We start from the raw sequence: 13,903 nt of genomic DNA on the forward strand, positions 1-13,903 counted from the left end.
TACGAACTAGCTTAGTCTAGTTCATTCACCTGATGATGACCTTTGATAAAGGTCGAAACCGTTGTGGTACGTAATTTACGTTGTTTTGGCTTAGTTTAAAAAGAAAAAAAAGAAAATTACACTCTACAAGATATTGTATTGTTCAAAATGCTTCATGATATGACCGTGAATGATATGTTCACGGTCATATCATGCAGCTTGTAGACGATCGATGTCAAGGAAACCGGGCGATAATTAGTAGGCTTTATACGGTCACCTTTTTTGTAAATTGGGGAGATATTTGCATTCAATCAATCGCTGGAAAGTGCCCCAGTAGAAACAGATATCTGGAATATTTTTGTAAGATTGGTGCAATACTTGTAGAGCAGGATTTCAACACCATGTGGCCCGCTGTAATACCATGTGGCCCGCTGGCTTTATGCGGGTTTAAATCAACCAGGAGTTTTTCAACTCCCTCTGTGGTAATAGTCAAATCACTGATGTCAGGGACTCTACTGGGACCAAGATCAGGAAGATTAGTTTGTTTCTCACTTATAAAAAACTGAGCAGAACTGACGATTAAGCGCTTCAGTCTTCTCTTTTGCGCTTGACATGATATTATTAGAGATATTTAATGGCGAAACACCAGAAACTTTCTTTTTTTTTTAGATTTAATAAAGTTCTAAAAAGGCCAGGTATCAGATTGAAGGCTAGCACCAATTACATCTCTAATGTACGAACTATGAGCTTTACGAATTTTCCTATCAATGTGTCGACGAAGTTTACGCAATCTAGCCCATTTCAAGGCAGAACTATGTTTCCGCGCATTATTATAAAGACGCTTTTTCTGTTGATGTCTCTCTTGATGGATTTGTTGACCCAAGGGTAGGAAAAAGGGCTAGAACTAATTTTTGGGGGGAATATGCTTATCAATGGCACTAAACAGGACATTTTTAAAAGAAGCATATATTACTTCAACAGGGGTATTAACAATTGCAGTGACATTTAATTTCTCAGGAAATTGGTCCATATCATTGTCAATGTTAGCGAAGTTAGCTTTCGCATACAAGTGTATTTTGCATCGTGGAGGTCTAGAAATTTTTGGTTTGAGAATCGCTCCGACAATGACCATATCGAGATCACTAATACCACAATCAACATTGATGAATTCAGCGGCAGCAGGCGTGTTTGTTAGACATAAATCTAAGATACTATCTTCTCTTGTCGGCTCTTTGACTAATTGATAAAGATTATGATCGTTAAAAGTATCAATCAGGAGCTTGCTAACAGCAAGGTATCGTCCAACAGGTATAAAAGAAACAATTTCCAAATCTATATGTCTGGCACATTAAAATCACCTAATAGTCAAACACTCGCATTGGTTGGAATTTTTGATAAAGAAAGGTCCAGTTCTATTACACAGTCTATGTCAGTTGACTGTGATCTATAAAACGCACCAATATAAACAGGGGACAAGCCATTGACACAAAGAGAAATCCACAAAATTTCACATTTAGTATTAAGTTTAGATTGAACTGAAGCTACCAGTGTGTTTCTAACAGTAATAAAAACACCTCCACCTTTAGTCAGGCGATCTCGGCGAAAAACGTTGAAGTGTGACGGGAAAACTTCACCAGAGGTAATGGAGCTGTTTAACCATGACTCGGTGCCTATCACAACATCATGATTTTTCGTTGCCAGGACTGCTTCCAAATCAGGAATCTTAGACTTAACACTACGACAATTCAAAATGATAATTTTCAAGTAAGTCACTTTTGTTTTCTTAGTCTTGGTATTCTTTGTCTTATGATTCTTCTCAGCTTTCGGGCTAGAAGTCCAAATAGGGTCACACGGCATAGACAACTTAAGATCATCCAAATTACTAGAGTTGAGGTTCTGAGATCCATCACTCAACATATCAAAGCTATTTGAGATTTCAAGTCCACAGAGACTTACAAGGAATGTAGTTGAAAAAATTGGCATCCCACAATTATTACACGACCAGGAATAAGATGGGTGGTTATTCAAAACATTGTACATGTCTAGGTGTAATTTTTGCCCTACCTGACGTGGAAATCTACCGAATACTCAATAAATTTGAAAACAATTTCGCAATTGTTTTCAAATGTGAGTATTCGGTACATTTTCACGTCAGGTAGGGCAAACATTACACCTATACATGTTTCTCCTGACGCAAATCCAGTTATTGTCTATTATTCCATCACGATAATAACAATTACTATCATTGTACATGTCATCATCCATATTGAGGCAAGATGTGTGGTACCAGCCATTACAATGCTCACACTCGATGGCTTTTTGGCCCCATTTAGCAGCTTTATTACATATTTGGCAAGGATACTTCGGTGTTGGGCCGGGGTTGAGTTCGATATCTCCGGCAAGTAATGCAAGTAGACAAGTTAGTACAGAATGGTTTTTCCCAAAAACGTAATATTTTAGAATTTTTGGCTGGCTTACAAAGGAAAAAATGGAACAAACTCACCAGATTCGTAATGGTGATATTATTACTAACAGGGCAAAAATGTAGGCGGGGGGGGGTCCAATGATGTTTGATCAAAGATTGATTCACATTATTAATGTCAATATCCACCCTATGAACAGTCGGGTAAAAATTACAACAAATGGCAGGGTAGAACAATCTCTCCTCAGAAGATACTTTGTTGCAAAAGATTGCACAGAGTATGTGAATCACACACAAGTTCACTACAATACTCGACGGAATCACATGTAAAAATCCAATATGGCCTCGAAGGCAGATCCAGTATAAAAGACGAACTCTCAGAAGCCAGTTAAAAAATTTATTCAAAATCAGACCAAAATAGCTAAAATAGCTCCAAACACGATCCAAAGGGAGAATATGAAACAGTATTGATTATTACTGTTATGCTGTTTAATAATTTGCTGATTGATAGTTCATGAATATTCAAAGTTTGTTTTGTTACGTTACCTACAGTTTTACTCGACAGTGACAATAGGACAAAAAAGTACAAGGTACAACTGCCAACCTGTGTTTGTTGCATTTTGTACTGAAGAATTTACAGACTGAATAGAGGGCACTATTTCCTCAAGGCCAGTACAGGCATGAAGCGTACAACATAATCACCATACTCGCTCGAATAAGCGCCCCGTTTGAATAAGTTTGAATTCAATCAATCCTGGACTGTGGATTTTGGCATGATTAGAGATGTGGAGTGGAATCACATTCTCCCTTAGACAATATCAAAATGAGAATATTTATCTTAATGGACAGATGAGAGCTCCCTGGACAGACAGTATATTTCCAACATTTATCATCTTACATTTTCCTGCAGCCTGGTCCTTCCTGCTTTTCCGATTTGTACCTAGCCTAACACATTCTTATCTGAGTTTTCAAGAAAACCTGCAATGATCATGCCATCTTGTTAATCTCAATCTGTTAATGTTATGTGATACTACTCACAACATTCTTGTCATGACAAGTCATACGCTTTGAACGATTATCTTTTCCACCGTACCACCATTTGTAATTTGTTTCCTGATGTCCTTATATAATCGTTTTTCATTCAAAATGTTCCTCTTGAATTTAATAAGTTCTCATAAGAACCCCTCGATTTTCATTTATTTCCACAAGCGCCCCCTCATTTTTTCACTCTGTTTTGATAAGCGCCCCGTTTGAATAAACGCCCCTCAAAAGGTGCAAAAAATATTTTAAGCGCCCGGGCGCTTATTCGCGCGAGTACGGTAAGGACTAACACGGCATGATTGCTTCGAAATCACCGTCCCAAACCAAGTGTATCTTTGGCACTGCTTTGCCTCTAGGCCTACTACATAGGCCGAGGAGGCTATGCTTCGTTGGCTAAGCCTTATTTATATGCTGGCGAAGACTTTTTTTATTTTTCATTATCCATATGATTTTATAGCAATGACGATATAGTACAAAATGCATCCTGCTGCAGACCGGCAGCGAGACGAAGTCAGCCAGACAGTATAAAAAGCAGCAAGGCAGCACAAAATCGTTACATGTAAAAGAATAGCATGGGCTATGATCGACTACGTTTTTGGTTGCTGCCCTCTACAGTATTTGAACGTCAGTTTAATTTCAGTTCTTAAAGGTTTCTCAATTATTGTCTTGTGTTTCTCGAAATTCATAGTTTAGTAGTGAAGATTTAAATTAATGATTCTAGTGATGATCGCGCACTGTAATAATAATGGGAGTCCGACCTTAAATGTAGCGAATAGAAGCCACAGGATTGTTAGTTTTAAGAGCCCTCGGATGGCCGTTTTTCGAAATGGGTTTCTTAGAAGATTTGATTTTCCTTAAGAGAAGGCTCCAAGATGTCAATGCTGTAAATAGTTGTTGGCGCTCTACAATATGGACAACGTATATGATTACTGTACTGAAGACATTTTCAACCATGGTATTATAAATTTGTTTATTTTTTTTTAAATTCACATCATAGTATTTACAATCAACATGTCAACGACAATTAAACATTATTAAAAAACAAAAGCTTTAATATAATGTGATCATGAAATAAGGCTAGGTCTTTGTATAGTTTCAACGTGTGTACATTTGTAATTTACATTAATTAGCCTATAAACAATTTTCAATCATCTAATGAATTTATATAGCTGGAGTAGCCTCAAATTAATGCAACCCTGTCAAAAAGACTTAACTTCTTCAACTGGAATGGCCAAGCCAAAGTAGGCCTACCGTTCGATTATAATCCTGCGGGAATAGTATGTTATAATCATCACAAATGCGGATTCGACGTTTTCGTGAAGTTGGTGGGGGTGTCCTCTCCGGAGAAGTTGTGCTCCCTTGAAGCTCAGATATAAAATTTCCAGCATTCTTAGGGGTATGGGAAAGAGTGTAGATTTCAGGGGTGGCGCCAGTGGGGTCCGGGGGGCAGGGCCCCTCGCCGGGGAGAGAAGAAAAAGAACTATGCGTCGGAGAGAAAAAGAAATTCTATGTATTTTTTTACATATTAGTAGACACTAAAATCGATTTTGAAACCCTTGAATTGTCAAAATGCTGTCTCTTATACACATCTAGATGTGTATAAGAGACAGATNNTGGTAAACCGAGGTACTTAGGCCTACTAAGTAAACGCCTGGGATTCGAAATCTAGCGGCCGGAAAAACTGTAACAACATAGATCATCAAAGGCTCAATCTCCCGAAGTGAATATCAATCCATCTTTTTAGATGAATAGGTAAATAACTTTTTGTTGAGGATTTTTGTGTGGCATTTATTCAAAAGAGGCTATTTTTCAAGGGAGGCGTAAGTGGATTTGGATATACTTAAAAAAAATGCCCCTTAAATTCACTCTAAATGTGGGACTACATCACATTAATAGAATGTGTTGAGAATGATGTTCTTTCCTAGATTTGTTTACAGTCAATTAGGGGAAGGAGGAAAGAACATTTTTTCAAAGGAAAAATAAACCCTCTACGGAATAGAACATTAATAGAATATGTTAAGAATGATATTGCTTTCACAGGATTTTTATACAGTCATTCGGGGAGCGGGGAGGGGAGAAAGCTTTTCCGCAAAGAAAAAATGAAATGAACCCTCCGGGACGTTTATTCGAGGGAAGCACTCGTTACAAATAAGGCTCCAACGGGGGCGTTTATGCGAATAAATTAATACGGTAATTAATATGTATAATTCCTTGTGATAAACCAAATATTACTATACAGTTTTTTGTTGTTGACAGTTTCGCCTATTTATTAGGAGAAATAACGCTACAATGAATAGAGACGAAGGGCCACATCGCCTCTCACACCTGTATGATCAACTGTTAAAGACGGCTAGAGCGGCCCGCTACCAACGAGCATCGGCGGAAACCCTTTACAGATTATGACGAAGCCTGACTGATAGCCAGGCGAAACGGTCAACAACAAAAAAGACAGTGAGTAATATTAGTTTATCACAAGGAATTATACATATTTATTGCTATTTGAAACCAGATGAAACTATTTACCCATTTAATACGGTAATTGTTTTGTGGTTTTAAATGGAACGCCAAAAGAGCAATATTAATTGTACGTACTGAAACACAAAAACGGCTACTCTCAAACACAGTCGATTTTCAAGCACGCTTGGTGTCCACTCAGTCGGTTAACACATTCTATATTCTTCAAGCACAGTCGGCTTTCGGTTTCTCAATGACTTACAGTAAAACTTTGCTTTAGCTGCCCATGACTAATGCTGTTCTGATTTTAGTGATTTATAAATATTTTTATGTTATAAAGAATTATATGAAACTGCTATCAAACCTGTACCTGAACTTAACTCTAATGTTTGGTAAATCTTACTGCATTTCTGACATTACGCAAAGAAAGTTACTGAATGAGATATCATGCAACATGCAACCTATCTTGTTTTAGTGGTCATATTGTTCTTTTTAGCTTCACACACTAGAGGGTAAGCACAATAATGATAACAATAACAATAAAAATATATACTAATAATGAAAATAATGAATATACATTAGATGATAACGTTAACATTAACAGATAAACATACATAACATAATATCATTACATTATTAAAATTATTTATTTCAATTGGCTTTAACAAAAAAAATTACCTCTAACAAGTAATCGTAGTATAGCGTGTTGACCCAAGTGTCGTTGTCCTTCCGGATAGCACTCGTAGATACCAGCGTCTTTTATCCGTAGGTTTTTAAGACTCACGTTGCTTAACCCGTCCCACTCCATGATATCAGATCCTCCATCTTTTTTCCATCGTAAGCTACCCTCATCAACACCATTAAGACTCATTACCAGATGAACAGTTTCGCCGATACTGGTTGTAATAGTTCGGTGTTCTGGTAAAACCGTGGCTAGAAGAGTAACACAATTATTTAGGTACACATTAGTTTAGTTTGATATAAAATTAGCATAAAATCTGTGATTCGAAGAATGGATCTCAGCGAAGAAAAATACGTTTATCTAAACAAAAAATCATCTTTCGATTATTCAAGATTCAAGAGATCATTTATTGTCAATTAAATATAACAGAATTTAATTTAACAGATATTAAAAGTGTGCAATTAGCCCAATTTTTTAAATTTTCAAACATATGTAAAATCGATTTCATATGTAAAAGTTCGATTTATTCTTGTGTTTGGTACTATAAGCCTGCCACTCGGATTACAACAAATTGACAACTAAGTGGGTAAATTGACTCATTCATAATAAAATTCGTAGTCTTTAATATTCTATTATTATATAATTGATTTATACCGGTTAGATCATCCTTAATTATAATGTCTGCTCTATTTGTAGTGCGGGAGAAGTCTTGTACTTCTGATCAAGACTTCTATAAATACAGACAAGACTATACAAAAGTACACTTTGTATCATAGAATAATTATATAAAGTTAAAAGCTCACAGTTTATACTGTGGAAGTTCATTTTCGTCAAGAAAGTTTGCCAGTGTTTGTAGCCCATATAACATTAAAAACACAGCCTAAAATATTTTTATACATTTAATCTTTAAATTTCTCTACCATCAATAATGACTGAGTAGAGGATATTACACTTAATAGTTCCTAAAATCAATAAATAATAATTCTTTAATTTTAATTTCATTTCATTTAAGATTATTTTCTTTGCTTTAGTTTACAAAGTCGACCACCAACTTTCTATACATAGTTTCATTTTCATTATTTGTATTGCCGTATCGTCCACATATTTTATTACAGAACATGACTCGTTACAATTTCTAAAATCATCAGTGAATAAAGAAAACTGTATAGCTGATGTAACAAAACCATGTGAAATGTCAACATTTAAAACCCGCTCATTAGAAACATTCCATTTACTTTAACAAACTGCGGTCGGTTTTTAAGTAAGCTAAATAAAAAATGTGCCACACTTGGGTTGATATCCATAAGTAGCTCAGACACTATAGTATTGAATACACCTGGAAAATCTACAAAAAGTGAACGCATAATGATTTAGGAGTATCTAGGTGATTACTTATTTTATCTAGTAGAACAATCTTCAACACTTCTTTTTCTTTAGTAAGCACTTGTAGAGTATCCCAAAATGTCTTAGTTTGTGAAATAAAATTGTAAGATTAAGTCTTTCAAGACACATTATCACATTAGATGTAATGTCGATACTACTGTAATTTTTAAATATGATTAGTATCTTCACTTTGGGAAGTAGTGAAATAATTGTTGTCTTCCAAATTACAACTACAGTAACGCAACCGAGATTGTTGTAAAATAATGTGGTACAAACTCCTTCAGATTTTCAGCACACGGGATACCATCTGGTCCAATATTTTTTTCATATTAGCTCATGGAAAAAAAAAACTCTAATAACATTTTTCTTTAGACGATGGATATCTATTTACCTCACTAAATTTAGGCAATAAATAATTTACAGGTATCTGACTATTTAAATTATTAATTTATTCATTAAGATCAAGAATCATTGTTTGTACCATAAATATTTTTAGTGCTTTTATAACCTGTCAATAAATTTTAGTCATTCCATGCCTCTTTTGCATTATTTTCTTTAAATTTATTTTCTATTACACATTTGAATTTATACATATTATTACCTCCACTAAGGAGGTTGTTTTCAATTCTGTTTATTAGTTTTCCTGTTTGTTTGTTTACTTGTCTGTTTGTGTGTTTGTCTGTGAACAGCCTACAGGCCACAGTTTGTTTGTTTGTTTAATGGTTTCTCTAACACTTCAAATAACCATAACAATATTAATTTAAAAAAGTGATAACAATATAATAAGAATACAAGGTTACAAAATCGGTGTAAATGCAAGTGGAAATAACAGTTATAGGAAGTGTGGAAGGAGGTCAAAATAAATTTAAAAAAAAAGACTTGACCCCCTGTAAAAAACCAGAAGATGGTACATAAAACAATTTTTATCAGAAACTTCTCAAATTTGGTCATAATGACCCATGACCAAAGATCTGAAGGTGATTAAATTTTGAAGGGTGATGGTCACAGGCCAAGGTCACAATCGACGAAAAACTATTTTTTACATAAAACAGCCTAGCCAACAATTTTTATCGGAAATTTGCAAAACAATGTTCTATGACCAACAATCTAAATATGATATTTTGAAGGGTCGGGGTTAAAGTTTAAAGTCACAATTGACGAAAATCTACTTTTTTAGACGATTAAAAATGTTGGTTAACTACATGTGCCATTACATTATATCATGTTTTCCAGCATTTCATCTTAAGCAACCTTTGACCTGAAATAATTTGAAAAAACTACATCTGGTAAGCTTCTCCATCATATTTTAATAATAAACAATTTTTGTAGCATGCATAATGAGGACAAAGATTTACCCCGGTATTCTTAAAACGAACTTTAGTCGTAGTTCGAGCTAAAACTTTAAAATTACGTCATTTTGTATTCTTAAAACGAACTTCAACTAGCACTACGACTAAATGACGTGAACCTCGACTAAAATCATACCTCCGCAGGCCGATTTTTTTTAGTCAGCCTAGGGTCAGGCTAAATCGCCGACTTGAAATATTTACCCCAAAAAAACGTGTTTTTTGTAACTCATGATAAAATGAAACGTAATAAAAACGATTGTATACGCGAGTTTGATATATTTTCGGTGTTTTAAACAAAAGAGCCATTAAGTTTAGCTTCCAGAAGCAGAAATTAACAGTCATGTTTTGCTAGCCATGGGCGATAGTTCCTGATTTGCACGAAATCCCCTCGCGTTTCGATCACGTAGCTTCCAATAACAACAACAAAGATGGCGCCGCCCTCGCTCAGGCTCAACTATAATAGTTCTCCAAAGAAAGCAAATTTTCAGTGTCTGTTCAAATTCTCTATTGTAATATGTTAACAACTAATATATTTATTATTTTAGAAAATTAATTAATGGAATGATGGTCTATTATGTATTATGAGGAAATACGTTTTTGAACCACAGACGGCAGCCTAATATTCATCCGCGTTACCGGATCTCTAAAATTCGTCTGCTATTAAAGTTAGCCCTTTTCATTGGTTAGTTTGATAGTCGTGGCTTGCCAGTCGTTTTCAGTTGAACTAAAACTAGGACTTGATTTAGTCGTAGTTAAAACTTCGACTACATTGTTTGTGAATACAAATTGAAGGTAAAGATGCAACTAGCACTAAATGAAGTTCTAGTTCGAAGTTCGACTAAAGTTTGTTTTAAGAATACGAGCGAAAGGCCTACTATCAAAATTAATATTTGACCTTAAATGTCCTCTAACCCCTCTCAGACTTTCAAAAATAGACTCTAACTTATCTCACACTTCACAGAATAAAAGCTAAAAAACGTCATAAAGCTAAAAAATGTCACAAAATGCACGAGTTGGTCATTTTGTCGGTCTTAGCTCCTATTACATTTGTTGGTGAAGATGTCATGTTTTTATGTTAAATTTGTGGAAGATGATTGTTATTACATTTGTGGGAGTTGTTTGTTACATTTGTGGGCACTGGTTGTTACATTTGTGGGCATTATTACATTTGTGGGCGGTGTGTTGTTACATTTGTGGTTGTTATTTCATTTGTGGGCATTTTCACATTTGTGGTTTCAACAGGGTTCCATGTCTCCGAACACTTTAACTCTCCTGTCCACTCCATTGACAACAATTTCCAATCTCTCGACCATAGAAGACGCTCAGAGCTCAAACTCATTATCAAATTCAATACTCACATTTTAGGCCTTAATCGTGACATGGTTATTCTGAGTGATTATACATTCACACACACTTGACTTTCTTTTTCATATCACCGTATTCCCGTCTCACTTATCACTATTTTTGTACACCATGTTACATTCCATATTACTTTATTTTATAATGTTATATATAATTTTAACTTCTCTGCAAAGACGTTACCAGGGTCCCTGATGAAGGAGACTGAGAAGAGATGGACACTGTCATTGGGGGTGACAGGGTCGTCATCAAGCAAAATCCTCAACACGACAAGAATAGGAACTTGGAATGTATGAACCACATTACCAAATGGAAAATTAGAGAATGTATTAAAGGAGATGGAAGAAATGCATTTAAAAATATTAGGAGTGAGCGAGGTACGGTGAAAGGAAAGTGGAAACCTAGTCTATGATAGATACATGGTAATTTATTCTGGAGGAATGAGACAAGGTGCAAAAGGAGTAAAAATAATATTTAGCAAAAAAAAAGCGCAACGAGAGTGTCTGAAGTTAAGTGCATAAATGAAAGGGTAATAGTAGCAAGGTTTCAAGCAGAGCCGGTTGATTTAATTATAATACAAGTTTACCGGTTTATGCCAACATCAAAACCTGAGTATGATGAAGAGGTTGAACAGTTGTATGACATTTTAGAGGAAATAATTTATACGTAAAAGGGAAGTACTAACATTGTATTAATGGGAGACTTCAATGGTTTAATTGGAGAAGGAAACCAAAAATGTAATCTTATTGGAAGGTATGGTCTTGAGAAAAAAATGCAAGAGGAGACTTATTAGCCGATTTTGCTGAAAGACTACATAATGGTGAAGCGGAGATACAGGAATAGCCATTAAAAAATACCATGATACTTACCCAGGCGCAGATGTGAATTCTGACCACAACCTACTAATACAATAAAAACATCAAAAATTCAATTGAAGATCGAAACCGAATAGAGGAAAGAAAGTCAAAAGATGGAATGTAACCGCCCTTAACAACGTCAACATCGTAAATAGATAAACCAGTCAAATTGAAAAATGCATAGGCCTAAAGCCGACAGAAGATTTTACACATGTGAAGAGCATTGGGACAGATGTGAAGAGCATTGGGAACCTGAAGCTCTCGCCACTTCAGGTTCGGTCAGTACTGTATTTGCTGAAGTACTACGCCACTGTAAATGAAAGCTCATCAATCTACGGCACCAAGACTAAATAATTATACCCATAACACATTAATTAATTAATTATTTAATTAATTAATCTACTTCGTTTGTCAATCAGACCTAATGTACATGTTCTAACTCTATGTGAAACCAAGTTAGACGCTACAATATTGGACAGCGAAGTTAATATTCCCGGATACAGAGTTATTCGAAAAGACCGGAATTAATCTGGCGGGTGTTGCCATCTATTTTGCAAAGGATAATGGACAAGTTAGAGATTGGCGGAATAAAATATGGAATGAAAATAAACATAAAAGATGATGCGAAAAACTAAACAACCAACAAAAAGAATGAGCCTGTATGTGAATGATGTTCGGATAGAGCAGGTTATAACCTTCTGCTATCTGTGAAGCATTATAACAGAAGATAATAAATGTGATACAGATATTAAAAGAAGAATTGGGATAGCCAAAAGCAAGTTCAGAGAAAATAGGGATATGTTAACAAGCAATACTGATATGAAAGTTAGGAAGCAAAACATTAAAGCAATGGTATGGAGTACAGAATTATATGCAAGCAAAACGTGGACATTAAGGAAAGAGGATGGAAGACAAATAGAAGCATTTGAAATGTGGACATGGAGGAAAATGATGAAAATAAAATATTTTGAAAGGAAAACAAAATATAAAGAAGTGTTCAATTGATAGAAGAACGTTAGATCATTAAAACTATAAGCCAGAGAAAGAAGTCATCGATTGGCCATGTACAGAGAGACAAGAAGCACTTACTAAGAACAATTTTTGAAAGACATTTTATGGGAAAACGGCAAAGAGGGAGAAAACGTATTGGTTTTCTGGACTACCTAAAATATGGAAGCATATAAGATTCAGCTCCTTGTTTATAAGGCACTGATGCATTAGTTCTCCCGAATATCTTGCTCATTCTCAATCCTTACCAGCCTGTGCGGCAAGGTCTTAGATTCGCTGATAAGTGCCTCTTATCTGCTCCTATGTGTAATACCCTTTGGGGTGCTCGCTCATTTTCTGTGGCTGGCCCCTCTTTCTGGAATGAAATCCAACTTAACACTCGTACTGAATCGGTTGGGCACTTCAAATATGAACTTAAAACTTTTTTATTTCAGTTCTCACTTTCATTAGTTCTTGTTTTTTGTTTTCTTCTTTGTTCATTGTCCTTTTCTCTATTTTTTGTTGGGATTACATGCATCGTAATTTTTTTAGGCTGCGGCGCTGCGAGCATCTCCATATCATAGTTGATAGATACGTGCTCCTGATAAATCTCCGATTGATTGGTATGGAAGCTCATACCAAATATTAAAAGAACGGGCACAAAACAGAACTGTCTGGAAAAACTGAATGTCTGAGGACCTGCCAAAAAGAGCAGAACACCATAATGGAATAATAATGGACATTAGGCTTATATATATATATTATCTAACAATGATTTCAATTGCCATTATATTTATCAGTATCATGGGCTATCGCTTACACTACTCGATATCACAGTGACCCAAGATAATAAAAGGGCTGTAAACTCGTCCTCAGCATGCATCAAAGGCGTCCAATTATGGGCAGCCAATACTCATCTATTTCTAAATGAATCGAAAATGAAGTTATTTATATTAGGTCTCGTTATTCTAGAATCGTTCGACTCAGGCCAATTGAGATTGTTTATAACTGTAAAGAATTTAGGGGGTATTAAGATGCTTACACACACATTAAACCTATCCTTTATGATCTCCACTGGCTATCCTTAAAGAAACGACTCATTTTCAAAGTCAAGCTAATAACAATTAATGCTATTAACACCGAGGTCCCAGATTACATCAGAAAATAAATTATAATACATCACCCCACACGTAGATTAAGATCAGCATCACAGTCAAGAATCGATATGTCTAAGACAAGCACAGCATTTTATGGTGATAGATCATTTACATTTCCATCATCTCAATTCTGGAACAATCTTCAAAAACACATTAAACAATCATGTACTGTAGTTCATCTATTTTCAAAAAAATATTTAAAACTAAGGTAGGGGTCTGGGATTACGCTAGAG

At 35.3% G+C, this 13,903-nt stretch overlaps 1 protein-coding gene across 1 annotated transcript in view; it reads right to left on the bottom strand.

The window, feature by feature from the left end:
* Window positions 1-13,903, bottom strand: part of LOC117107544 — a 70,501-nt gene that overhangs the window by 45,637 nt on the left and 10,961 nt on the right. The window contains exon 2 of the mRNA XM_033249247.1: window positions 6,575-6,829. Within this exon, the coding sequence (XP_033105138.1) occupies window positions 6,575-6,829 (255 nt within the window). The remainder of the gene's footprint in view (window positions 1-6,574; window positions 6,830-13,903) is intronic.

This window comes from Anneissia japonica, unplaced genomic scaffold (assembly GCF_011630105.1).
Source record: "Anneissia japonica isolate Jap-2015-1 unplaced genomic scaffold, ASM1163010v1 scaffold287722_len911783_cov160, whole genome shotgun sequence".
NCBI lineage: Eukaryota > Metazoa > Echinodermata > Crinoidea > Comatulida > Comatulidae > Anneissia > Anneissia japonica.